The sequence below is a fragment of the Oxyura jamaicensis genome, chromosome 13 (assembly GCF_011077185.1).
Source record: "Oxyura jamaicensis isolate SHBP4307 breed ruddy duck chromosome 13, BPBGC_Ojam_1.0, whole genome shotgun sequence".
Classification (NCBI taxonomy): domain Eukaryota; kingdom Metazoa; phylum Chordata; class Aves; order Anseriformes; family Anatidae; genus Oxyura; species Oxyura jamaicensis.
This window is the reverse complement of record NC_048905.1, coordinates 7,132,846-7,159,302: the sequence shown is the minus strand read 5'-3', so window position 1 is coordinate 7,159,302 and position 26,457 is coordinate 7,132,846. Positions and strand designations below refer to the sequence as shown.

Sequence of the window (26,457 nt, the reverse complement as noted above, 5' to 3'; positions counted from 1 at the left end):
TCGCCAGGGCCGGGCGGCTGCTCAAGCCCCCCGCTGTGGCTGTGAGGCGGTGGGAAGGGAGGGTCGGGGGGAGCAGGGGCAGCCGGGGCTGTCCCTCCCCAGTGCTGCCTGGGTCTGGCAGCGCTGCTTCCAGGAGGATTCCCTGCATGCTGGAGCTGGCCGGGAGGGGAGCTCAGCCCGACCGGCACAGCCGGTTTCTCTGGAACAGCGAGGGACAGCCTCCTGCCGGAGAGCCACTCCCAGCCGTCCTGCCGGTCCCAGGCTCTTTGCCCCATAGGTCTTGGCCTTAGAAGAGGAAATCCAGGTTTCTCCCCCCAGCCTGGCTGCTCCCGCTCACCGTCTTCTCCCTCTGTCCCACAGGTGAAGGCCAACGACTCGGACCAGGGCGCCAATGCCGAGATCGACTACTCCTTCCACCAGGCCTCAGACATGGTGCGCCGGCTGCTGCGCCTCGACCGCGCCACGGGGCTCATCACCGTCCAGGGACCCATCGACCGCGAGGATGTCAGCATCCTCAAGTTCTCCGTCATGGCCAAGGACAAGGGGGCCAACCCCAAGAGCGCCCGCACGCAGGTGGTGGTCACCATCAAGGACATGAACGACAACGCGCCCTCCATTGAGATTCGGGGCATCGGGTTGGTCACCCACCAGGATGGCATGGCAAATATATCGGAGGACGTGCCAGTAGAGACAGCAGTAGCTCTGGTGCAGGTGTCCGACCGAGATGAGGGCGAGAACGCCGTGGTGACATGCGTGGTGGCTGGTGACGTCCCATTCCAGCTGCGGCAGGCAAGTGAAACGGGGAGCGACAGCAAGAAGAAATACTTCCTGCAGACCACCACGCCGCTGGACTATGAGTCGGTGAAGGACTACACAATAGAAATCGTTGCGGTGGACTCGGGGAACCCGCCCCTCTCTAGCACCAACTCGCTGAAGGTGCAGGTGGTGGACGTGAATGACAATGCCCCCGTCTTCAGCCAGAGCTTCACCGAGGTGGCCTTCCCCGAGAACAACGAGCCTGATGACCTGGTGATGGAGGTGAGCGCCACCGATGCAGACAGCGGCTCCAATGCCAAGCTGGTTTACTCGCTGGTGACAGACCCCTCGTCCAAGGGCTCCTTCACCATTGACCCCGACTCTGGGGAGATCCGAGTGAAGGCGGTGCTGGACCGCGAGCAGCGGGAGCGCTACGAGTTCTTGGTGGTGGCGGCAGACAAGGGCAGCCCCAGCCTCAAGGGCACAGCGTCTGTGGCCATCAATGTCATGGACAGGAATGACAACGACCCCAAGTTCATGTTGAGCGGCTACAACTTCTCGGTGATGGAGAACATGCCGCCCCTCAGCCCTGTGGGCATGGTGACAGTGATCGATGCTGACAAAGGAGAAAACGCCCGCATCCAGCTCTCGGTGGAGCAAGACAATGGGGATTTTGTCATCCAGAATGGCACTGGCACCATCCTCTCCAGCATCTCTTTTGACCGGGAGCAGCAGAGCACGTACACTTTCCGGCTCAAGGCAGTGGACGGTGGGGATCCTCCCAGGTCTGCCTACGTGGGGGTGACCATCAACGTCTTGGATGAGAATGACAATGCCCCCTTCATCACTTCGCCCTCCAATGCCACCTACAAGCACATCCTGCCCCACACGAGCCCTGGCCAGCAGGTGAGCAAGGTCAAGGCAGAGGACATTGACTCTGGCGTCAACGCGGAGCTGACATACAGCATCACAGGAGGCAACCCCTTCGAGCTCTTCCAGATCTCCCCGCACAGCGGGGACATCACACTGGAGAAGGAGATCCTGCGCAAGCACCACGGCCTGCACCGCTTGGTCGTGCGCGTCAACGACAAGGGCAAGCCCTCGCGGCACGGCACGGCGCTGGTGCACTTCTACGTCAACGAGACATTGGCCAACCGCACGCTGCTGGACACGCTGGTGGGGCACAGCCTGGACACGCCACTCGACATAGACATCGCCGGAGACCCTGAATACGAGCGCAGCAAGCAGCGAAGCAACATCCTCTTTGGAGTCATCGCCGGCATCGTGGCGGTCACCTTGGTCATCGTGCTGGTCGTGCTGGTGCGCTACTGCCGGCAGCGGGAGGCCAAGAGCGGCTACCAAGCAGGCAAGAAGGAGACCAAGGACCTGTACGCACCCAAGCAGGCCAGCAAGAGCGGTAAGAGCAAGAACAAGGTGAAGAAGAGCAAGTCCCCAAAGCCGCCCAAGCCCACGGAGGACGAGGAGGAGACGGGGCTGCAGAAATCACTCAAGTTCAACCTCATGAATGACTCTGTCAGCGACAGCCCCCGCATCCACCTGCCCCTCAACTACCCGCCGGGCAGCCCGGACCTGGGGCGCCACTACCGCTCCAACTCGCCCCTGCCCTCCATCCAGCTGCAGCCTCAGTCGCCCTCCGCCTCCAAGAAGCACCAGGTGGTGCAGGACCTGCCGGCCACCAACACCTTTGTTGGCACCGGGGACAACAACTCGACAGGCTCCGAGCAGTACTCGGACTACAGCTACCGCACCAACCCCCAGAAATACACCAACAAGCAGGTAGGAGAGCTCATCCTGAGGCCGGCAGCGGCCCCCCCGCTGCACCGGGGAGCCATCTGGACCGAGGTGTGGGAGTGAGCCTGGACTGGCCCCCGGCACACGCAGCCGGGGGAGGCTGGCGGAGGACGGCCACTGCGGGGAGGGGACAGGGAAGGGGACAGAAAAATGTCACAGCCCTTGTCACAGTGCCCGGGGCTGGGACCTGGGTGGCGGTGATATGAAGGGCGCTGCATGCCTGTGCCTCTGCATGGGGAGCACCGGGGGAGGGAAGCCCACCCGCCTGGGTCCCTTTTGGGGACCGGCACCCAGCAGGGCGAGGCCACCTCGGGAAGCACGGAGTGAGGTGCTTGCTGTGGCTGGCTCCCCGTGCAAAGCATCCCGAAAAAGGGAGCTCCGTGGCTGCCTGGGCAGGCGGGGCTGGGCTGGGGAGCAAAGCGCTGCCTTTTTCCCAGGCTCGGGTTCTGCCTTCCCCGGGGCTTGGGCCCTCTGCCATAAGCCGGCGCGGTGAAAATCCGCCTCGGCGCGAGCAGCAGAGCCCAGCGGCTTTTCTCCACGCAGGGCTCCTCGCTGGTGGCACGGGGCCGGCAGGGGAGGGTGGCCGAGGAGTGGGGCACGGGGGTCTCTGCTGCGTGCTGCGGTCGGGTCACTGCTCTCCGTCTGGCCGGGGACTTCTGCGGGGCAGGGCGGAGGAAGGACTTGGCTGCCGAGCGGGAAGGGCTGCTGGCTGGTGTGCTTGGAGGTCGCGGGAGGACCGCAGGGGTCCAGAGCTTGCGGGACCTTCTCTCCTTGGGCTGTCTGGCCAGTTGGCTTGCACCACGTTTCTGCTTTGGCGCCTGTCGGGTCTGTCCTTAGCGAGCTAGGGAGGGAGAGCGGGGACGGGTGCCTCTGGTTTCACCTGTTCCCTTCCCCGTGGGTGAGGACCGCCCGCTCCGCCCATGCCGTGCTGTACCCCGAGTGCCCCATCAGCGGCAGGCTGGGCTCCTGCCGTGGGGCTGAGCTCTGCTGCCCTGTTGGATTTGACTTCAATAAAGTTTTCTATTTTTGACCACTTGTGCCTTATTTTCCGTGCTGCCCCTGAGGCTGCTCTGGCTCAGGGCTATTTCCCAGGCCAGCCTTCCCCCAACCCTGGCACCCAGAAGAGATGCAAGTGTGGGCCAGCCGCCCCCAGTAACCTTCTCCCATGCCCCCCAGAGTGGCCCCCACAGAGGTCTCGGTGTGACACCATCTGTGCGGGCCATCTGTGTTGGCCCCCTTGCTCCACATCTCCCTTCTCCAGCCCTCTGAGAGGAGACGCCTTCCCCAGGACACGGTGCACCATGCATGCACCCTGACACCCCTTGGCTGTGCTCGTCCCCACATCCACTTGAGACCCCCCATCTCCCCAGGCCAGCACGTGGAGGAGCAGAGCCCTGCCTGGGTAGCATGACCCAAATCCTGCTGCAGTGCTGCAATGAGGACGCGGATGCAGATGGAGCCCGGGTGCGTCAGCAGCGCCGGGGGGGCACGCGACGCAAGGCGCTCCCCGCCCTGCCACGCAGCGGGCACCCTCACTGTGGAGGAGCTGTCCTCCCGAGCAGGCCTGCTCGGCAAGGGGGCAAGGTGGCCAAGCTCCCCCAAGACCATAGTGTCCCCCCTCCCTGGCCACCCTCTCCTCATTCTCAGGGTTTTTGGTTCAGACAGGGGTGCGGGGAACCACCAACTTCACCTCTTCCCCAGGGGCTCCAACCGGCCCCACCAGCCCGCTGGAGGAGAGGAGGTCTGGTGCTCGGAGAGATTAGATCATCCGGGGAAACCAGTGCTTCTGGCTCTGGTGGTTTCAGCCCGGTGCCAGCCTTGGCTCTCCCAACCTCCTCGTTTGTTTTGCTAACAGCGTAAGGTTTTATCTCGAACCGCTCAGGAAGCGTCTGGGCCTCCTGGGCAGGCACGGCTGGGCCCCGCGGGGCGATGTGGTGGCTGCAGAAGAGGAAAGGAGACGGCAGCACCCACCTCCTGCCCAGCCCCTGCAGGGCTGGGCTGGGCAGGCTGGGGACCTGGCTCGGCGCTGCTATCTGCATCCCTTTGGGAACCGTCTGAAAGCCGTTTCCCTTCCTTCCTTTCCCTCAGCAACTCTTTGATGAACCTGGAGCAAGAACACAGCCTCTCAGGTGCTCAAGTTCTTCTGCCTATCTCCCAGCCTCCATCCTTTGGGGCATTTTTAGTATTTTATTTTTTTTTCTCCTTTATCCTCTCACGGCTGCACGGAGCCGGGGCTGCCCCGGGTCACTGCAGCCCCCCACCTCCCCAGAAGCCGGCTGGAGTGATGTTGGCTTGGGCGTGCTGCTGCGAGCTCAGCAGATGCCCCTGCACCTGCCTGCAGGCTCGGGAGCACGGCGCAACATTAATTACTCTCCGCGGGTGAGGGGGAATAGGAGGAATATTGTAGCTGTAATGGACAGAAATGAAATCGTCTTGTTGTAGAATTTCGCTTAGAGTCTCCATAAATTGCAGGTTTAGGTGTTGGCAGATGTTTGGGAAAGTCTCCTGCCGTCCTGGGTCAGTGGATTTTCTCAAGGTCGCTCACGTGGAATGAGCTGATAAATGGATCCAGCGCCGAGCTGCAGATGGAGCAGAGGGTTCAGGGGGGACCTGCCCTGTTTTCTCCTGCTCCGGAAAGATTTCCCAGTCTGCAAATCAGCTCCTGCTCCCCACATCATTTGGGGCTGGTGCAGATTCAGAGTGGCTGTGGGCTCTGGGGATGCAGTGCAGGGAGGGGACCCTGAGCATCCATGGAGAGCGTGAAGGGGGCGAGGAGCAGGGCAGGTTGGGGTGCTCGCAGCCTGTACCCCCTGCCCACGGGCTGGGGTACCAAAGGGGTGCAGCCTGCATCTCCTGCAGGAGGAGGTGGCACAGGGATGGGAACCAAGCTGTCCCAGGAGGAGGTGGCAGGGGGTTGCATGCAGGCTGTACAACACGGAGAGGTGACAGTGGGGCGTACAGAGCGCGGTGACCACGCAGTATGCATCCAAGGGGGGCATGGTGCTGACCTGGTGCTGACCGTCCACGTCCCCCTGGGGGGAGAGCATCGGGTGTCTCCTGATTGAGGCCCCTGGCCCTGCTGCCACTGGGGACCTCACCCTTTGCTCTTCTGATGGCTTGCAAGGAATAACTAATCTCTTCCTCTGCAAGGAGCCCCTGTGCCCTGCGCTCTCCTCGCCGCACGCCGGGCTGCCTGGGGGGCTCGCAGCTCCCCAGACTCTCCAGCTGCGGCCGGTTCCTCCTTCCCACCCTGCTGAGCCAGGTGCTGGCCCACTCTCCCCTCTTCCCTCTGCTTCTCAGTCCCACCCCCACTGGCTCTCACATTTACGCCTGCCCCCTCCCTCCTCTCCCCTGCTCTCTCCCCCTTCCTCCTGCTCCTCCCAGGCAGTGATCTCCCCCTTCCCGGTTGCTTTCCCCTCCCCAGACCCCGAGGGATGCTGAGCCCTGCTGAGTCCCTGCTGGCTCCGGCGGGTCCCCAGAGCAATGAAAGCGCTGGCTGTGGCCAAGGCGCACTGATTGATATTCCCGGCACCGCTCTGCCCGCTCGGCCGGGCTCTCAGCTGCAGTGCTGCTCCCGGACCTGCCTGGAGCAGGGCCCAAGCCTGCAGCCTGTTTAATCAGGCACCCTGACTGGGCTGGGGGGGGGGGGGGGGGGGGGGAGAGATTTCTGCAATGCCAGCATGTGTCCCTGGCATTTTCTCATCCCTCTGCAAGGGGAGAGGCGAGGATGCATCTTTGGGGTGGGATGCAGCAGCAGGAGCAGAAGGAAGGGTGTGGAGGGTGGGGTGAGGACAGGGCCGGGACGTTTTGGGAGGTGACAGAGCGGAGGCTGGGGTAATGCGAGGGTTGGCGATGTAGGGCAGGGTGGGGTGGGGTGGCTGGGGAAGGTGCGTGGAGCAAAGCAGGCAGCTGTGGGTGGGGAGGGCAGCCCCACGGCAGCGCGGGGCAGCAGTGGTGAGGTGATGCTGGGTGCTTGTGTCCGCCCCGAGGCACGGTGAGCAGGAGCTGCCCTTCACAGCTGGTGGGCTCCTGGGCACTCAGGGGCCCTGTGGGACCCCAGCAAAGCCCTCTTTTATGCTCTTTTGAAAGACAGCTCCGGACCTGAGCCCTTAGGCAAGCCCAAAGCGCTTTCCTCCCTCCCCACCCTCCATGCCCACACACACCGGCCATGCCCATGAATCCCAGGCTCAGCCCCTGTCCGGGCAGAGCCGCATTCCTGCCCCGTGCCCTGCCAGCTGGGCCCTCCAGGGCTTGCACAACCCCGGCGCTGCTCCTGGGAGGCACCGAGCTGGTTGGTGGAGATTGCTCCAGACAGGACTTCCCACGGCCCCCCTCTCCCAAGAAGCAGACACTCCTTGGCCAGGATGGTTTGACTTGGCTGGGGCAGGTAGGGTTGAGCTCAGCGGGGTTTATGCTCTCTGTTTCCCTCACAATGGGGCTGCAGGCCCTCGGCTTCTTCTTGTCACCTCGAGCTGTGTTGTCCACCAGGTCTGCCTGGTGTCACCTCTGTGAGCCAGTGTCAGGCCCCTCAGCCCCCCCCCCCCAGCGGGTTGTCCATCAGCCCTGTCTCCTCTCCAGCTTTCTGGAGGACTCAGGAGGTCTCAGTCTTCACCCTGGAGGCCCTTGAGAAATGAAACTCTCCAAGATCCCTTAAAAACTCTTGGTTATTTTACACCGATGGCTTCCACGGTGGGCAGTCCTTTAGATGCTTGCAGGATACGGGGTGGGGGAGATCAGCGACCTGCAGGAGGGCAGGGCAAAGCCCACAGATCAGCCCCTAACTTACAGCCCGCTTCAGTGCTCATGGCCGTGCCCCGAGGGTCCTGCCCAGAGACCACTAAAGGTGCCCCCCCATTGGCAAAACCCCCTTCTGAGCCCCTCCTCACCGGCACCGTGCCTGCTCTGCCATCGAGCACGGCACCGCTGGGCAGCCACGCACCGCGGCAGGATTCATCAAAGCCGTCCTTAGGGCCGTCATTTGGGGAGGGCAGCAATTCACCACCTCTCCCACAGCACCGATCCTGCTCCATCGCAAGCAAGTCGGAGCAGAGTGCCCTGATTCGGCTCCTCCGAGAGATCTCTGAAGGCCCAAGCAACCTGAAAGCCTGGAGCTATTTTGCTCCCACATGGCCTGGTTTTCACATGCTCCCAACTCCCCCATGCTCATGAGCATCTGCAAAGCTGCTGCCAGGGAGGATCTGACAGATATCAGTCCCTGCTGCGGGGGTACGGCTTGTCTGAACTCAGACTGCAATCCTGCTTTAAACATCTTGCTAATATGATGTCTGATGTTCCCTTACACTAATCTGTTAATCTTTCTGCTTTTTCATCAAATGTGCTCAAGCCCACTAGAAGGGAAATCAGTATTTCAGATGTCTGAAGAGCCTTTCTTTGTTGTTCAAGGCTGGGTGAGACCTTTCAGGGTGTTGTAACACTGATTCAAGGTGCCTGGAGGGGCTCAGGCTGTTTTTCACCAGGATTTGAAGAATATGACAGTTTATTAGGGAACATCTCTTGCACAGAGAGTGGAGCTCAGGAACCTTTAGTGTCCAGGAATTTTTTCAAGAGCCACGATCTGCAAGGTCTGGACCAGGACCTGACAGGATTTGAGAACTGGATCAGAGATTAAATTAAGGACAGCAGATCTGCAATACCGTTAGGGTGTAGCTGGGATGTTTCTGACTCTCGCTCATCCGTGAAGATTGTTGTACAAGTGGGCTCTGCACAGGAAAGAAGTGAAGCAGAAGCTGGTCCTTTGAGATGTGCTCCACAGCCTGGATCCTTCCACTTGCTGCTCTTTAGAACTGCGGTTTTACAGGGAAATGGAGAGGAGCTGGCACTTGGGACATGCTCAGGGGGCAAAAAGGACTCTGAAGTGGTGGCCTACAAGAGCCTCATGCTGAGAGATCCTGACACTGGGCGAGACACATGCATTTCACAAGTGTCCTCACCCAGCTGGCTCCCTTTGGTGTGACTGCCCTTGCTCTTCTCGCCAGTCATGCCAGAGACAACATTGCAACAGGCTTTGCACCTTCCACCTTCCCTCTTCAGTGGCTTCCCTCAAAATTCCTGCTTATAATGGGCAGTCAAACCTCTCTTGTCCAGCCACACCTCCATCTCTCATGCTGGGAACCAGCTCGGGCATGAGATGCAATGCTGGGCAGGATCCTCATCGCCATCAGGCACACGTGGGTGCAGCACGCAACCCAGGCCATGACAAGGGCCCTTCCCTTCTGCCCACACTTTTTGGGTGCAGCCTCCCTCCTGCCTGCATCCCCCCGAGGCCCCTCCGGCTCCCTGCCCCGCAGCCCTCCCCACTTCCCCCACCATCCCTACCACCCATCGCCACACAGGTGCTCCCCGAGCCAAAACACCTCCCTGCTCATCCATACATATCCCATGATTGCAAGAGCTGCCAGATATAAGGGGACCGAAGCCTGGCCATGTTGCCTGCCTCACCTTTTTGACCGCTCCAAATGAGGGCAATAGCTCATGTCCTACCCTGCATCCTCACCAGGCACAGCTTGGTTGCAGAGCACTAATGCCAGGGCTCTGCTGAGGTCCAGAGCTGCAGGGCACAGGCTCGTGGATCAGACATGATTCCTCGAACAACCAGGAGAAGCTCCTGCCCTTTGCTGATGGAAACAGAGTTGGTTAGGAAACAGGCTTGCCACTGGGCAGAATTTTGCACTTAAAAACAAACCAGAAAGAATTGATAATAATTTTGCTCATTTTGGCTCAAATCAGTCAACAGAAAATAGATAGGTAGGTAGATAGATAGATATATAGAGAGAGGTAGATAGAAAGGTAGTGAGATAGACAGTGAGATAGACAGACAGACAGACAGATAGATAGATAGATAGATAGATTTCCTCATAATTTATCGAGGCAAAATTTCTGGTTGACTTTTTAATTTAATTTTGTAATGCGTACTAGGCTTGAGTTCTGAAGTGAAAATTACCTTTGCAAGAGCATCTTTTTATTTTTATTTATTTATTTATTTTTCCTTTTCACACTCCCCTTGCCCCGGCTTTGAAACAAGAAGCCCGTTTGCAAGAAGATCTGATTTCAGCAAATTGACGTGTTCTCCAAGCAGAGTCTTCTGCTGAAGCATCCCTGGTTCTCTCTTTAAGAGGCCTGAGTCTACTGCTGGGGACCTCCTGCTCTCCCCAGGGCCCTCCGTGCTATCTGTCAGCTCCACTGGGTGCAACTGGGAGCCAGATTAGCTCATTATTTTCCCAGCATTATTTTCCCACTCGGCAGCTGTTGGATTCCTTGAGGGCTTTGTTCAAGTGTTTCTCCCAGTCCTGGAACCTTTTCCTCCCTGGGATCTTCAGATGGTTGTAACGCAATGATGAGACCTCCCCCTGCGTCCCAAGTGATTTCTGCTCTGTACCAACCATCTACAGAATGTCTCTATTCTCAGCTTGAAGGTGATAGACATTTCAGGACACCATGGTCAGTACAATTTAGACATTATTCCATAAAGATTATGACCCCTTCAGATTTTATGATTCACCCTTCTGATGATTTATTTCCATATTTTCCTTTCCAGTCCTCATTTCAAACAAAGAAAAGCCAAATTGCACATCCTTGATGGGCTCGGAGCTCTGATAGGCTGAGAGGTTAGGCAATCTCTGTCCCGAGGCTGTCTAAATGGGTTTCTAATTGCGTTAGATCTTGCTATGAGTTAGATAAATTCGATCTGACCAGGCAGGTTGGCACCAGGCTTTGGCGGCTTCTTTGAGCAGCATGCAAATTTTGGGAGGCTTCAGGGCACCTATGCGGAGTCAGCCCACATTTTACCCAGACTTATTCATTAAATAGCGCCTCGGGATCTGATGTCCATTTCAGGACGGCTGTTCTGCTATCATTATTTCAGCAGGACTGGTAACACCTCTCCTCTGAATGCAAGGTCAGCACTTGCTAACTGCCAGAAACGGAAGCCATGCGAGCAGTCCCGCAGAAGAGCCAGCAGGTGCTTCTCAAATAATGCCTGCTTTTGGGAAGTGCGATCCACGTGGAGTGCTCTGTGTCTTCCCTGCAGTTGTGGGCTCCTTCTGTAGCCTCCTCTGTCCGTAGCCAAGGAGTCAGAGGGTTGTTGGGAAAAATCTTGTTTCAGACACAGGGAAAGGGGTGGGTACAAGGAGCAGAGCAGAGCCACCAGCCAAAACCTCATGGACTTGGGGGGGGGACAGAGCTGGCAGCCCCATTGCTAACGTGCCTTGTGCAACCACGGTAGATGTGGCAGAGGTGGCCCCAGCAAACCACCCCTGGGGAGGCCAGACGGGTAGATCAGGAACAGGGAAGGGCTGTCTGCCCCATGCAGAACACCAGCAGGCACACCCGCAGCTGCTCGGACGAGCTGTAAAGCAGTCAGCTACTGATGGCCACGAGCTGAGCTTGGGTCGTTTCCTCACAGTAGAGCCTGTCCCTGATCTGTTCTTGGCAATTATGTTCCTGCTTTCCTAGAGCCTCTGGATTTGGTTTCCCTATTCCCCACAGCATCCTGCTCTGAAGCCTGCGTTGCATTACAGTGCAGCTTCCAGGCACAACACTAACAAATAAAATAATTCCCGCATGCAGCAAAGCCTCTGTATGCAAAAAGTTGGAGCTCTGTGGTTTTGGGCACGGTCCCTGTGCTTATCTTCTTATTTTTTACTGTATCCAGGGACATCGCAGAGCTCCAGGTTGCTTTTAAAGGAGAGAGGAGGTTCGTGAATTAATCTGAAGTTGGCTAACTCCTGGGCCACAATGGCTCCCTTGTCACTTATTTTTATATTCTGGGCATCGGGTCTGACATTGCCTTTCACTCGCAGCCCTGTGAGTTGCTGCATTGTGGCGGCGGCCGGGGAAGCAAGCTCCTTTGGCAGCGGGCGGAGAGGCTGGGGAGGCTGAGAGGCCGGGGAGGCGCGGGAGCGGGTGGAGGCTGCCGGACCAGCCCTGGTCCCGCTGGCGGGGCAGCAGCGAAGGGGTTAACAATTTTGACGTTTCCACAGCTCCAGCATTAATCCGCACAGCACAGCTCCCATCGGCAGGAAAAGGGCGCCTGGGGCGGGTTTTAAGGTTCCTTTTGTGCAAATTGGGATTTCTGGGATTTCTGGGTCCGTGCTGCAGCAGGCGGGAGGCGCGGTGTGACGGGGCGATACATGTAGTTGGGGCTCAGCACGCCCAAACCCTGCTCCCTCACATCCCATTGCCACTGGTTTGCAAGCAGAATCTGCTTGGTGCATGCCCTGCGGCGAGCTGGGGATGTTTGCAATGAAGCTGAGAGATGGGGGGGAGCAGAGGGGGTCTCCTGGGTCCCCTCCAGCAGCCGTGGTCTGTCCTGGGGACCCTCATGATGCAGGACAGTATGAAGGAGCCTCTTGTTGGGGCTGTACGTGGGGGTTGTTGCTGCAGGACGCTGTGGAGGCTGTTCTAGAGCAGTAGCAAAGTGGAAGCAGCAGTTAGAAACAGAAAAGCAATAAATACCAGCAAAAAAAGGGGGGGCGAAGGGGGGAAAGCATATAACAATTAGTAGAAATGAGTAGTTTTGGAGTATAAAAAATTGACAAGGAAAGCCAAAAAACATTGGGGGAAAATCAATTTTGACAAGCTGAACACAATAAGGAGCACTTTAAAAATGCACTAGGAGGAGGCAGCACCAGCAATTGTCATTTCCAAATGGAGACTGCAAAATTGTTAATTATGTAGAAAAATGCAAAAGTATTCAGTAAGTAGTTCTTGTAATTTGGACCGAGACAGAACAAGGCAGGATGCGATACCTGCCAATGTGCTGATAGCTGAGAAAGACATCCAAAATACCGTCTCCTTGGAACAGCAATAGTTGGAATAATGCCATGGGCCGGCCGGAGCAGTGAGGGGACACTGGGTGCAACTGCGCAGTCTGGGAAGGGCTGGGTTAACAGCCCCGGCGGGGGACTCGGTGATGGAAACAGAGCTGACGCCAGTCAGCGCGGTGTGATGGGAAAGGATGCCGGGCAGCGTCCTTGCATGCTGGGTCCAGCTCCTGAGCCTCTCCTTAGGCATCTGCTCCTGGCCACCGCGAGGAGCAGGATCCGTGCCAGACGTGCTGGCGGGGCCGCAGCAGCAGGGCTCCAGCAGGGAGCTTCGCGCTCATGCAAGATTACAGCGCGGAGCTGATCGCCCCGGAGTTTGATGAAGACGCTGAGTTGATAATGCATTATGTTATTATTATTATTATTTTGAATTAACACTATTCATTAAATGTGAGGCATTGTCAGCTAGATGAAGATCTGGTTTATCAGCAGCTTTGAGGAGAAAAGCAGGCGCTGGCTGGGAGTCCTGGTGGAACCAGGTTCTCCTGGAGGAGCTCTTCAGCAGCACAACGGTGCCCGCTGCCATTCAATGTTGCAATCAACGATCTGGAAATAAATATAAAATCACCGCTGATAAAATTTGCAGCTGACACGGAGATTGGTGGAGTGGGAGATCATGATGAGGATAGAGCAGTCATGCAGAGCGATCCAGATTGCTTGGTAAACTGGGCCCATTTAAACAAAGTGCATTTTAACGCAGCCAAATGCAAAGCTGTATGTTGAGAAACAGGGAATGCTGCTGCGTATCCTGGAAAGCACCAGCTCTAAAATGAATTAAGGGTCACACAACACAAGGAGCTCAGCATGGACCAAAGGGCTAACGTTGCCCTCGGGGGAAGAAACTGAGAGGTGGGAGCAGAAGAAAAGCCTTGGTGAGGTGGGCTCCCTGATACAGGGATCACCCCGATGAGCAAGCCAGGATGTGAGCCACCGAACGGACTTGCTGGCTCAAAAACTGCCGTGCACGTTGAGGCTTATGGAAGCCGGTTTGTTTAACTTCACAGCAGAAGATCGAGGGGTGCCTTGGTTGCCCTGCACAAGCAGCTTCTTGTGCAGAGAGTGCTGCTGGCTGAAAGGCTCTTTAACCTCGCAGAGAAGGGTCAGACAAAACCCAATTTCTGCAAGCCCGTGCCAGACAAACGGAGCCAGTGTCTTTCCACGACTCCAGAACAAGGCTCTCCGGGCAGAGAGCTTCAGCCAGACACAAGCTGCTATTATTTTGGAAGCGCACTGGTCACAGCATGGTGGGGCCCCGAGCCCGGCCGTGCCACGCCAGCTCGGCCCCGCAGTGAGGAGCAGAACCCGTGCAGGGCCTCCAGGCGGGATCCGGCCTCCGCAAGGGGTGTCCCGCAGGTAGAAGCAATCCTCCTTGGTAGGAGGTCTACAGGGGCCGGGGCTACGCAGGGCGTTGGTTTGCTTTACTGCACCCCACGGAGCCCTCGTGGTTTGTCTGGGGCTCTGCAGGCACAGCGAGAGCAGAGGGTTCGGGCCGGGGGTGGTCATGGTGCCTGCCTCCCAGACGGGCAGCGGGGCTGGAGGAGGAAGCAGTGGGGCAGCACAGCTGGGCATGGCCTGGAAGGCTTGAGGGCCTTGAGAGCTGCTTGTGATGGGCTCGGCTCCTGAATGGCACACGGAGACTTCCTCGGGGGAGCTCGATCCCGCTTGGGAAGGGTGGCACTGTCTGCTTGGGCAGCACTTGTCAACACCTCCCAGGGCAATCCTGCTGCAGGTGCAGGTTGCTCCACCTTGCTTACACACAGTCAAAAGCAGCAGTCTACCCCGTGCAGAAGGCCGTATGAGCCCTACAACCGCTGCCTTTGGGCCCCCTCAGCTTCCTCCTTCCCAGCACCTTTCCCTCAGCCTTCCCTGGCTTACAGGGACTTTAATTCTCATTCCTGTCCCTGAGCCTCTCCACCTCGCTGGCACACGTGGCCACGAACGCGGTGTCCCAAAGCGGGCACGGCACTTCTGCTGCAGCCCCACCGGAGCCCTGCGGAGCAGACAGGTCCCTGGGTGACCTCAAGACAAACATCTTGCTTGTGCATCCCGATATAGAAACATTTTTTTTTGTGAGGCTTTGACGCTGCTGATGGATCGTCGACCCATGATCTGCTGTAACCCCCAATCCTTCAGCTAGCCTGCTGCTTCTGTGGTGATTATTTTTCCCGAGTGTGCAAATGTGACAGATATATTCCACATCTGTCATCTGAGCAGTTAATGAAAATACAGGCTAGCAATGGACTCGGGACACAACCCGAAGAATTTCATTTGATACATCGTCCCAGCTGAAAGACCTGTCTTCAGTAATTACTTTCTGAATACGACTTTCTAAATGCTTTGCATCCACCCTGCAGCGAAATGCACTATATTACCGAAGCAGAGAAGTACTATGCTGCACCTACACTATTTTCCTGCATTACTTATGAGAATATCGTCTAAAATAGTGTCAGAAAACTTCCTAAAGCCCAGACATAAAATTTTCTGCTCCTCCTCCATCCACGAGGCCTGATGTCTTTTCAAAGGAAGAAGTTCAATGCCTTGACATGTTTGTTTGTGACAAACCTACAGTGGCTGTTACTCATTTCCTTGTTATCTTGTAGGTACTTACAAAGAGTTCTTTTATCTGTTTCAGTATTTTTCCAGGAACTGAAATTAAGCTAACTGTTTTATAATTCTCCAGCTCTTCTTTTTTCTCATCTTTATAGACAGGCGCTATTTTAGCTCTCTTCCACTCTTCTGGAGCCTCCCTCATTTTCTACAAATTCTTAGGAAAAAAAAAAAAGAAAAAGAAAAAAAAAGGTTAAAAGAAATAAAAAAAAAAAAAAGAAAAAAGAAAAAAAAAGCCCTAACAGCTCTGAAGTTACTTAAATCAGGTCTCTAAGCACCTGGGGTGAATTTAATCAGGCCCAACCAACCTAAAAGCAGCTAGCTCATTTAAATGCTCCCTGTGTGTTCCTTCCCTTGGTTAGGTTTGATTCCTTCCCCTTCCTCGTTGGTGCTAGCTGTGTGGGACGCCTGATTGCCACTCGATCTTAGTAAAGGCTGCAGCAGAAAAGGTATTTAGCCTAAATCGTGCTGGCTTTCAGCGTGTTGGCTCCTCTGCCTCACCCACCACGTTCCGGTCCCGTCGAGCAGCTCCTTCCCATGTTGATTTTGTGTGTCATTCTCTCTCGGTGTTTGTGTTCTCATCATCCTGCTTTTGCCCTGTGAACTCGCGCTACCCTTTCAGCTCCTCGGTAATCATGACAAAGAGGGATTTTCTGGAAGGATTTGAGGAGGCTGATGATGCAGCTTAATGGCTGTTTGCAATGAGCTCCTCCCTAGCATGAGGCAAGGCTGGGGAGAGCAAGCGTGAAGTAGGGCTTTGAAATGTTTAACGAGCAGACAAAAGAAGCGATTGTGGCCCTTGATGGAGAGTCTGTTGCAATGAGAGATGGCAGAGGCTGGGTCAGAGGCTGGAAGGTGAGGAGGGTGTCACCGGAGGCTGTGTGCTGAGCACTGATCCCATTAGAGGCTCTCGGCAGAGGTGGGTCTCCGAGAGCATCGAGGGTGCGTGGGAGGTCTGCAGGCAAGGTGAGGACGCCTGATGAGGGTGGGGTGGGTGCCGGCCTGCCGCCCGGGGGCCTGTGCCAGCGGGGAGCTCGCCCTGAGCACGCCTGGGGACTCTGTGTCCTCTGTGGGCAGCCAGTGGAGGCTGGGGCTGGAGGAGCTGTCGGGCTGAGGTGCGCAGGGGGTGCTCCCTGCGCGGGGTGCTCCCAGCCAGGATGGAGCCTGCAGCCCTGAAGGGAGGCTGGGGCTGCTCCCTGCTGCTGCCAGGAGCTCTGCCTCCATTCTGGGGTCAGAGCTGCTGACCCCCCGCCCTGTATCATCGCCTGCTGGCTGGCTGCTGACACATCGGCTTATCTCTTCTTCCAGTTACCTCATCGCCGGGTGACGTTCTCTGCGGCCAGCCAGGCCCAGGACCTGCAGGACCCCTCCCAGCACAGCTACTATGACAGCGGGCTGGAGGAGTCGGAGACCCCGAGCAGCAAATCATCGTCGGGACCCCGCATCGGGCCGCTGGCCCTGCCTGAGGACCACTACGAGCGCACCACACCCGACGGCAGCATCGGGGAGATGGAGCACCCTGAGAACGGTAGGTGCCGGCAGCACATGGCTCTGCACCCTTCCTGGGGACCTCCTTCAGCCTCAACGCCTCGAGGCCTGGGTCAGGACAGGCTCGCCCCGTGCGGTCTGGTGGGGCTGGGGGGCTGGAGCAGAGGCGAGGCTGAGAGCAAGGGAGAAGCAAGGATGCGGTGGGGTGGGGAGGGGGGGTGGGGGCGAGGATGTCTGGGAGGAAGCCAGAAGGTAAAGGTGGGGGGGCAAGGGCTTGGCACAATGTAGAGAGAGGGGTCCCAGAAGGCTGCTCCGAGATGGTGGCGAGGAGGCTATAGCCCAGCCAGTGGTGAGGTTGCAGCCAGGGGTCCTGTGGGTGCCAGCCCCCATGGCAAAGCAGAGGGCAGGGGAAGCCCTGCAGCTCCAAGGCCCCTGGGGAGCAGAGGGAGTGGAGGTTCAGCGGTGTAGGGAATGCATGGAGTGGAGGATCCAAGAGCAGGGGTGGAAGAGCCAAGGGTGATGTGTTCTGTCTTTGGAAGCCTTCGGGTCCCCTCTGGCTCGGGTCCCTCTGCAGCTGAGAACCCCCTGGCAGTGCCAGCAGCCTCACGGTGGGACAGACGGCTTTCCCCTGCCCTGGCACAGCTTTGCCCCTGGTTCTGCTCCTTGTGCTGCCTCTGTGCTGCCTGCCTGGCTACCCTCAACCAGCCCACTCCCCGAGCTATCTTCTCTGGCCAGCTTAAGTTGCTTCCTTGGACTTGGCTCTGGCTGTGCACATAACATCTACTTTCCTGTACCTGCTGCCTTCTGTGCTCTTGTACTGAGCGGGAGCTTGCGGTGGAGCTGGCAATTTCAAAGGAACCTCTGGGAGGGGAAGGAGAGGTAGTGTGAAGGGTCCTCCCGAAGTCTCCTACTTCTGGGAGTATCCTTGACTTTGGGACAGGGCTGGGAGTGTGTTCAAATGGTCTCAGAGCTGGAAATCTGCTGGGACCCCTTCCTAAGGAATGTGATGGGCCCAGAGCAATTTGTGGTCCTGAAGGTCTAGCAGAGCATCTGCTCCTTCTCCCCAGGTGAGCTCCTGGGGGAATGCTGGAATTTTGTGCTGTGATTGCTGAAGCAATGCAAGATGGTGCCAGGTCTGGCAGGACTCCCAAATCCATGCGTTGCTCTGGCAATATGGGGCACCCTCCTGTCTAGGAGCGTGTTACAGACCCCTTTCTTCCCTGAAGTACCACCCAGTCTGCTGGGAAGAGCAGTGTGGAGACTTTCCTGGAACCCTGCTGCAGGACAGTGGTAGCGGCCTCCTCAGGTGTCCTCGGGTACCAGCCATGTGCCTGCGGAAGGCAGGCGTGCAGGGAGCTGCAGGTGGCTGCCCTGATGGGTGTAGGACTGGTGGTGGCCATGGGGCTGGGAGAGGAAGGCTGGAGCCTTTGAAGGGGAAGGGTGACCGGAGAAGATGAGGGAGGTGCAAGGTGAGAACCTCAAGGACCTGTGGCAGAAGACAGAGGGTGGGCAGTCTGTAGTTACTGCAGTGTTTGGTGCCTCCCTGAGGGGATGGCATGGGGATAATGGACCTGAGGGTGTTCAGAGGACAGGAGTCACCACACCCCACCACAAACAAAGCCAGGCAGGACAGAGGTGTGCACAGGCTCCTAGGGGCACCCCCAACCTGTTCTGCTCCCTGTATGTGGCAGCTGTTGGGTGCTCTGGTGCCGCCAGCAGCTGTCCTGCCCTCCACAAACCCAGCTCCACGTGGAGGCTGTGGCAGGGCACGGCTCTGGGGATTAACCCTGTAGTCCTGGTGCACTGCAGATAATCTGGCAGAGGCAGTTCAACGATCGCGAGGGGCTGGGGTCGGGGCTGTGAGGGGAGCCTGGTGCTGGGCTGTGCCATTTGGCCATCTTGAGGTACCCGTTGTGTTGCCTTGGTTTGTTGTTTCCCATGGCCTGCCCCAGACCTTGCTGTGGCATGGGATGTGTCTCCTTTGCCCAGGGAAGGGTTGGGCCTTGCCCCCCTACCGGCGGTGGTCCCATGGGGAGCATCTCGCTGTGCTCCTGGAGCCACTTGAGTAGCAGCCGCCCCACCGGGGACCAGGCCCTGTTCTCTTGGCGCTGGGAAGACTAAGCTGCTCTTGACCTTATATTAAACTGAAGAGACTAATTGGATCCCACACACCCTATCTCGCGGCACGAGCTCAAGACTGACACGACTGTGCATTTTCTAGGCTTTCATCTAGTTATAAATATCCAACATAACAGGGCTTCCATTGCTTTCTCCAGGAGATTATCCCTGCAGCCGAACCAATCTGATAAGCAAGTATGCAAGGCTATTTATAGCTCTTCAACTGGAAGACAGATCCATGCCTCTTCTTTGTAGATGGTTCTTCACTTGATTAACACACAAATCAGTGTCCTCCTTTTTTGGACACCTTTTACTCTGCAGACTGCAGTAAAATGCTGTATTGCAGGGGCTGAGCCAGGTCCTTTTCAGGAGGAATTATGATGTTACTGATGGAGACTTCTCCAGTATCTTGGCACTGACGTGCCAGCTTCCCAGTCATCACCGGCATTTGTCATCCCTGCTATTTTATCTAGCTGCCCACTTCTTCCTCCCCTGAATTTTGCCACTCTGTTGCCCACTCCTCTGAGGATGCTGGGCTTGATCTCCCACTTGGCTACCGGTTGCCTTCCCTAAGGACAGCTGCTTCTGCTGCCTGGCTAAAGGGAGCCTTTGGTAAAGAGCCTGGGAGTGATCCTGTGCTGCAAAGGATCTGCCCCATTTTAGCACATGAGGAAGCTGCGTGATGAAGGTGCTGTGCTCTCTCCTTTCTCCTGTGGTGGGAGCTTGGTAAGACTGCAGGAGCAAACTGAAATTTAGGAAGCATTACATGAAAGCTGTTAGGACATGTTACCTGAAGGCTGTTTCTCTCCATTGTGTGGTGCGGAGGTACCTGAGATGATGGTATAGTGGTTAAAGCATTTCTGAGTCGTGTTCTTTAGCTCACAGAACGGGTAAAAGCTGAATTTGTTTTATCCCCATTATTTAAAGTGGGGACCCCATGCCACTCTTAATGCATGCCATTACAACCCCGTACTGAATCTGTAATTAACAATCATCCCGTGAGCTTTTGCAATGCATTTAGTGCAGTAGTATCTGTACTTCACAGATGTTAACGAGCTGATCCTCACAGCTCCCCTTCAGGGGAGGAAATACCACCATGGGTGGGGGATGATGCACAAAATGATAATCTGCATTTTCCTAGAGTTTTGCTTGGGCTGCGTGCTCGGCCCCGCTCCGAAGGCACATCAGCTCAGCCCAAGTGAGTGAATCGAGACACCGTTCCCAGGGCTGGGCCGCTGGGCTTAATAAGACCCTTTAGGTCTGGATTTCTTTCTTTTGAGAACGATTGGTGGGATGATGGCAAAGGCAGGAGGAGCAGCTCATCCAACCTGCCTGTGATGCAGGTCATACAGTTTGACCCTGTGACTTTGGCAGAGTGCCGTGGCTGAGTGGGAGCGCTGCTTTGAACAGGTCCGGCTGTGACAGCAGGCTGGTAGCGAGCGTGTGAGAGCCCCGGTGAGCTATTCCAGTCGCGGGTCCTCTCTGCCCCCAATTTCACAAGCCTGTACTTAAAATTCCACTTGAGCAGCTCTAGCTTCCATTTCTTTCCATTGAACCTGACAGTATCAGAAGATGCCTCACTTCATGCATGCTTGGAGATCACGTGCAAGCAAGTCAACATCTAAAGTTCTTTTTGATACACTCGAGCTGAGTGAAGTCTCTTCCTGCGAGCAGAGCCAAGGCAAGACGTTTTGGCAGCTGGGTCCCTCTTCCTTTCCTCCCACCCTTCCTCTGGTTCTTCCCAGCCACAGCCATCTGCTCACGATGCCACCGTGGCCCTGCAGCCCCATTCCTGGGCAGCAGCAACATCTGGCAGGCCTTGGATGTATGCGCTGCTTGCTGGCAGCCCTTCCAGGCAGCCTGGGGAGATTTTTTTCCTCCTGCTCCCCTTTGCTACACGTCTGATTGTAGCTCATGTCTTTCTTTCCATCATATAATTTCTGTCTCTGCGTGACCTCCCATTTGCCAGCAACCTTTTATCGGTGTGGATGCAGCCAGATGATGGCCCACAGCTTCCCAGCACCACCCGTAGCACCACCGGGTGCAGGCGTAACGCGGCTGCTGGCATTTATCCTCTCGCCTTTGAGCACCAACTGAGCTGCTTCTGGCGGTGCTGAGCTGTGTGCGCACCATCCGCCCTGGGTGAGCGCGGGTGGCTCAGGAGAGCCCTCCCCAGCCAAGGGCCCCGTCTCCACACTCATGGTGCTGAGATGTTTTAGCGGTGCTGGGCAGCTGCTCTCCCCCATCTTCTGCCTGGTTTCAGCCTGGTCATGAGCTTCTCTTTAAGCATCTTGCTATTATTGTTGTTCTGTTCCTTCCAGCCAGCAGATGGGACAAAAAAAATAAATTACTTTGTCTCCTCCAACACAGATCTGCCAGAATGAAGTCTCTAGATCTTAAAACCTATTCTTTTTTGCATTATCTTTAAATGTCCTTTTTGTCTCGCAGAAAGTGTTCCAAGCACATGTTCAGTCTGCGGATTTCTTTCAACCGTACCCTGCAGCATTTCTGCTTTGTTGCAGAGCGCTGAGGAATGCTTTTGACTGGGCTCCCTGCTTGGCTGTGGGATTCTAGCTGGCTCTGTGCTGCTCCCAGCCAAGCACCAGTGAGCCTGGCTAGGACATGTGGGGCACCAAGACCCTTCTGTAGCAGGAGAGGTCTCACCTTGTTGGATGTGGGTGGGATGGGGTCAATGCTGCTGCCTGTAGAGCCAAGAAATGTGTTCTCTGGCTGGCGCTGCACGCCTGTGTCCCCTCTGCTGGGGACCACAAGGTCACCTCTGACCACTGGATTGGGTCTGGCTGGTGCTTGGACTTGGAAGCTGAGACTTGTTGGGATTTACGTTTTACCAATTTGTAGCCTCCTGTTTTTTAGCACTCACTGACCTCAGGGTTGGAGCTGCCCGTTGGAGGCGTTTCACTGTTACGAGTGGTTTCCAAGCCCTGCAAGCCCTGCTCTTGTTCAGGGTATGTGTTCTGACAGGCTCCCTGTGACCATCTTCCACATCCTGTCTGCTCCTACAAATTATATCTGGGTTTCTCAGTGGTCCTCAGGTGTGCAGACATCTGCATTTCTTCATAAGAAATCATGAGCTTCTCCGCTTTCCTCACCTGGTGTTGGTTCATCCCAAAAGATAGCGTCTGATTTTCCTAATAGCTCCTTAAGAGTGGTGTGGGAAAAGATTTTTATCATGAGAGGCAATCTGAGAGATGGCTAATGGTCATGGATTACATCATCCTGGTTTCAACATGCCATTTCTGTCTGAGCTATTATTTCAAACTCATTCTCACCCTATTTCTTTTCTATATTTTCCAGCACCCTTGTCTGGGTAAAGTGTCTCTTACGAAAGAGTCATTCAGGTCAGAGCAGCCGTGGCATGCCACGCCACCCGTGTCACCTTCCTTAATTGTACCGAGGCTCCCAGGGGGAACCGTACAGCTGTTTTTTCTTCCCCAGACTCAATAACAAATACATCGCTACCAGCTACAGAGAACGCCTTTAATCCTCTCAAGACCTTCTGAGGAGGATGCCACTTGCTTCAGAGGCTGTCCAAAATAGCTTTAATAATTTATTTGACATTCTTTTGTCTCACAGGATTATGTGGTAGTGCACATGTAAGATTGTCCTGAAGTTCTCCGAAGATCCTTGGCAGATCCTGGACATCTCCAGAGGGGTTATTTGAAGGAGCCAAATTTCCCTGCTGGATTCTGATGACTTTTTTCACCCTTTCTGTCCCTGAACTGTGGCTGCAGCTTATGAAAAATCTGGGCAGGACAGTTGCTTTGAGTCAGTGCCCCAGAGACAAAAGCTTCATATTTCAGTAGGAAGGTGCCTTCTCTTGGAGAATGTATCGGTCCCTGCGGCTGTGTGTGTGCCTCCTGCATTCAAAATGGGATTCCTGAGATTTCTGCTATTCTTTCCAGCCCTGTGCTGGGCATCTTCCATTCCCTCGTGCTCTCTGTGGGAGGACGATGGAAAATGTCATCTCCCTTCTCTTATGTCCGTTGCATTCTTCCTGCTCTGAACTTAACCAGGTGGAGCAAGTCCTGTCATCTTTCTTACATCTATCCTTTCTTCCATTTGGAAGCCTTTCAAAATTTTACATTATTAAACCAAAACAAATGAACAGGGAAGAACAGTTTTGGAGCCACCAGGCTCAGTCAGCTCCGCAGCGATTGCTGAGATTTTTCAGAGAGGAGCCTACTGCGAATGGATGGGAGGAGACAGCTGTTATCTAGGACCTATAAATGAGCTTATGCGGGGGAGCAGACTCCTGCTGTCCCAGACAAAGGAGGATTTCCCAGCCCACCAGGCAATGGCACGTCCCTGCTCCAGGGCAGGAACGCTTTCCTCCACCATGGCATCCCAGTGGGGCTGGCTCCCAGCTCTCACCTGCCCAGGTACATGCTCTGGCAGCTCTCATGCATTAAAACTGGGAACTCTTCACCTGCGCAGTGTCGGCTGCAAGAGGTGGTGTACGTTACAGCCACTCAGCCCACGCAGGGGTTAGGTTCTTTGCTATCGCCTGGCAATGGCTGCAAATGCCAAAGTGTACCAGTCATCTGTAGCTATTCTTATCTGCACCATATCTAAGCACCCTTTCTTCAGTACCAAGTCTATTTGCCAAATAATAGGTTGTCATCCCCAAACTATTTGCGGGTTTGGGGCCAGGTCATTAAGCTTTGTTATGGGAAGAAGCTTAGAATCAAGTCTACAGCAGGGACAAGAGCGTGGGTCCCATCTGTCCCTTCTTCCTTTTCCAGCGTGTTGCTCCTCCAGAGAGGACATTGCTCAGAATGAGGGGTTGGATGAAGCTCCTTCAGGCTCCTCATCTACATTTTCTGTCACACTGAAATATGCATTTGAACAGAGCTCGAGACCCACTGTCCTGTCTCTGCTCAGACAGGTGCTCTGGAGCAGTTGCAGATGGTCCATGTGACATCTACAGGAGATGGAGAGGCAGCCAGCAGCTGAGTTAGGCGCATTTTGGTTGCCAGACCTGCTCACCACAGCCAGAACCCCGGGTGTTTTGTTAGCAAGGCTGCCAAAACAGGCAGCTCCCCTCCTCTGTCACATTTTGCCCATGCCTGTCCCCGTGCTGTGTCGTGCCCGCACGGCTGTCCGGCCGGCTGCGTGGCAAACTGGATGGGGGAGCGGAGCAGGCTGCTGTTCTGCCGGATTCCTTTCTGCTATTCTGGCTGCTGTGGGGCTCCTCTGGGAGCTGAACTTGCAGGAAGCAGGGCTTCTGCAGAGGGGCGAAGAGCAGCCAGGTGAGGTCAGAGCTCAGATTTAGAATATGTCTAAACCAGAATAAGCAACCGAGAGTAAAAGCAACAGACAACTAGGATCCCTCAGCAGTCCCAGACTATTTCTTGTTTTCAAAGAGCTGCTCCCTTAGAAAGCTCCTTTTGAAGTAATTTGACATGCCATTTCCAGCTCCTCTATGATCTAACTCGGTTATTTCCCCTTTATCTGCCTCCGAATGCACCTGAGCATCTCTATAAGCCTGCCTGCCTGCCAGCGCCTCCTCCCATGTAAAGGGACCGGCGTTACTGTGGGATTTAAACTTAATGCCCGAGAAGCTTATGAACTCTCCTGTCTGAGCTTCTTGAGGACTTCACACTGCATTTTTTTCTCATAAAAATAGCATGTGCCTGAGTTTGAAGGATCGGTCAGCTGTAGATCCCTCAAATGGAAAATCCCTCTTGTCGGTGTGAGATAGAGGATAAGGGATTCATTCCTGTCCCCAGTGAAATCAACGTGAGCTTTGCTATTGAGACAGGTCAAATGTCAGTCTCAGTTGTTCACTCTTCCCCAGGATTTTATCCTTTGTGCTCTCACTATCAATGAATCTCTCTTCCTGTCTCCTTCCCACAAGCTCTCATCCATCCTGATTTGAAGTCACCTCCATTAAGTGGTTGTAACGCTAGCTCTTTGCTTTACTTGCAGAGAGGACACTCCATAAATCTAACATTAGTCATGGCATCTGGCGAGAGCTACCAAGGATAGGCTGCTTTGACTCAGAGGTTATCTAACCGTATCGGCCCCTGCGTTTGCCTTTCCTCTGAGGAAGCCAAGGCTCCCCGGCAGGATCTAGGGCTCATTTCATGTGAGCTGATGCAGCCCTACAGCCTGCTCGGGGCCGGGGCCCACGTGGCCACATCCCTCTCCATCCCCTCTGCCCGCTCTGAGCAGCACAACCAGCTCCTACAAGCACCTGCGGCCCCTTGTGTGCTTCGTGTGTTTCCCTGCCTGTTTGTGTTTGCCGTGCCTGGGGGTCGTGGGGCTGTGGGCATGGGGCTTTCCAGATAGCCTGCAGCAGGTGAGCCAGCAACAGGGCCACGGGTCGGGAACAAAGCAGCTCAGCCGGCACGTGTGTGCGCCTCTGGTCCAGGCTGGCTGCAGCCGTTTACTTATTCAGGCTGTAAAAAGCAAAACGGTCGTTTGTGGATGGCCTCGTCCCTCTGCAGGGGAGAGGCTGGGGCATGGGATGGGAGAGAGAAGCGGGATGCTGGAGCTGCATGGGCACGGGCGCACGAAAGCGGCAGTTCTCCATCAGCTGTGTCTGTGTCTGTTTTCAAATGCCCTTGCTCGGCAGTGAACAAGCGAGGAGGCAGTGAGAACAGGGGAGGGTTAGGGTCTGATCTTTGCTCAGGGATGCGTCAGAACAGCATGTTGTGTTGTTTTATAGCTGCTGAGGAAAGGGAAGATGGAGTAGGGAATGTAAAATGACAGAGTGAGTAGACGTGCTATTTGCCTGATGTATTTCGCTAGTAATTAGTATAACACCAATTAAACATAAGTCAACTTTTTTTTTTTTTTTTTTTTTTTCTTCCGCGGTATAAGTTATTGCTTGAAAATATGCCAGCTAAAACCAAGATATTAAACTTTGAGGGATATGGAGATCTCTGTTCCTTGAGGATCTCTAGATGAAATTACCCAGACAACAGGGATCTTGACAAAAGCAAGACTTATTATTATCTAGAAGGAAAATGAATAAAAGCAAAAGAAATTGTGTATTCCACGTCTAGCGTCTTGCTGCTCATTACACACACAGGAAGGGGCACCCACAGAGATGCAGATACATCAGTGAGTGAAAGCAAATATCTCACTTTCCCGGAGACAAAGCTGCTTTGCCAGCATTGTTCCCCCCATTGTTTCCCTCGGCCTTGCCCGCCTCTGGGCTCTTCTCCACGGCACTTCTGCAGGCAAACCCTGCTGCCCGCCCGCATTTTGCTTTTTTTGTTCTCCCAGCCCTGTTTTCCCTCCTTGCTAACCCACGTCATGAGACTCAGGACAGCTTGCCTCTCGGTCACTTGGCACATAAACCTCCTTAATGATGATTAATAACTTCTTCCTGAGGGTCAATTGCTGATCTTAGACATCTCAAATCGCAGATGCTTTTGAGCTCTCTACCTGGCCAGGTCGGGGCTGCTCTCTCCAACAGGTTCGCTGCTGCTTTGCTCGATGTTACACACTGATTATTTTACTGAACTGTAAGAGCTGCTGCTATCATCTTTTCCTTTTTGAAAAATAACCTGAGCAAGTCTTGCCCTTGGACCCATTTAGGAAGTTCTCATCCATCTCTGGTGGACCATGAAATCAAAATCTCCTCCTGATAGTCCTGCTGTTCCCTCGTGCCGTGCACTGGGGGTGATGGAGCTGGCAAATCCCTTCGGCCAGCGTGCCTCAAGTGTGAGATGAGGATGCGTCCCTCACGCCTTGCTAGGTGTAATCCTTGCTCCTTCGTTAAGCATGTGGTATTCATTCAGTGCCCAGCAGCCCTCCTTACAGGGGTGCGGGCTTTGTGGTGTCTGACCTGCAGCCAGCAAGC

General features: G+C 55.4%; 1 protein-coding gene across 6 annotated transcripts in view; it reads left to right on the top strand.

The window, feature by feature from the left end:
* The window catches only part of PCDH1 (protocadherin 1), a 45,060-nt gene that overhangs the window by 6,719 nt on the left and 11,884 nt on the right, over positions 1 to 26,457 (top strand). For 3 of the 6 annotated variants that reach the window (XM_035338841.1, XM_035338846.1, XM_035338842.1), the window contains exons 3-4: positions 361 to 2,553; positions 16,326 to 16,545. In XM_035338841.1, coding sequence (XP_035194732.1) covers positions 361 to 2,553; positions 16,326 to 16,545 — 2,413 coding nt within the window. Of the gene's footprint in view, positions 1 to 360; positions 2,554 to 16,325; positions 16,546 to 22,217; positions 22,484 to 23,525; positions 23,828 to 24,572; positions 25,063 to 26,457 lie in introns of those variants that run through there. The other 3 variants (XM_035338843.1, XM_035338844.1, XM_035338845.1) reach the window with 3 other exon arrangements.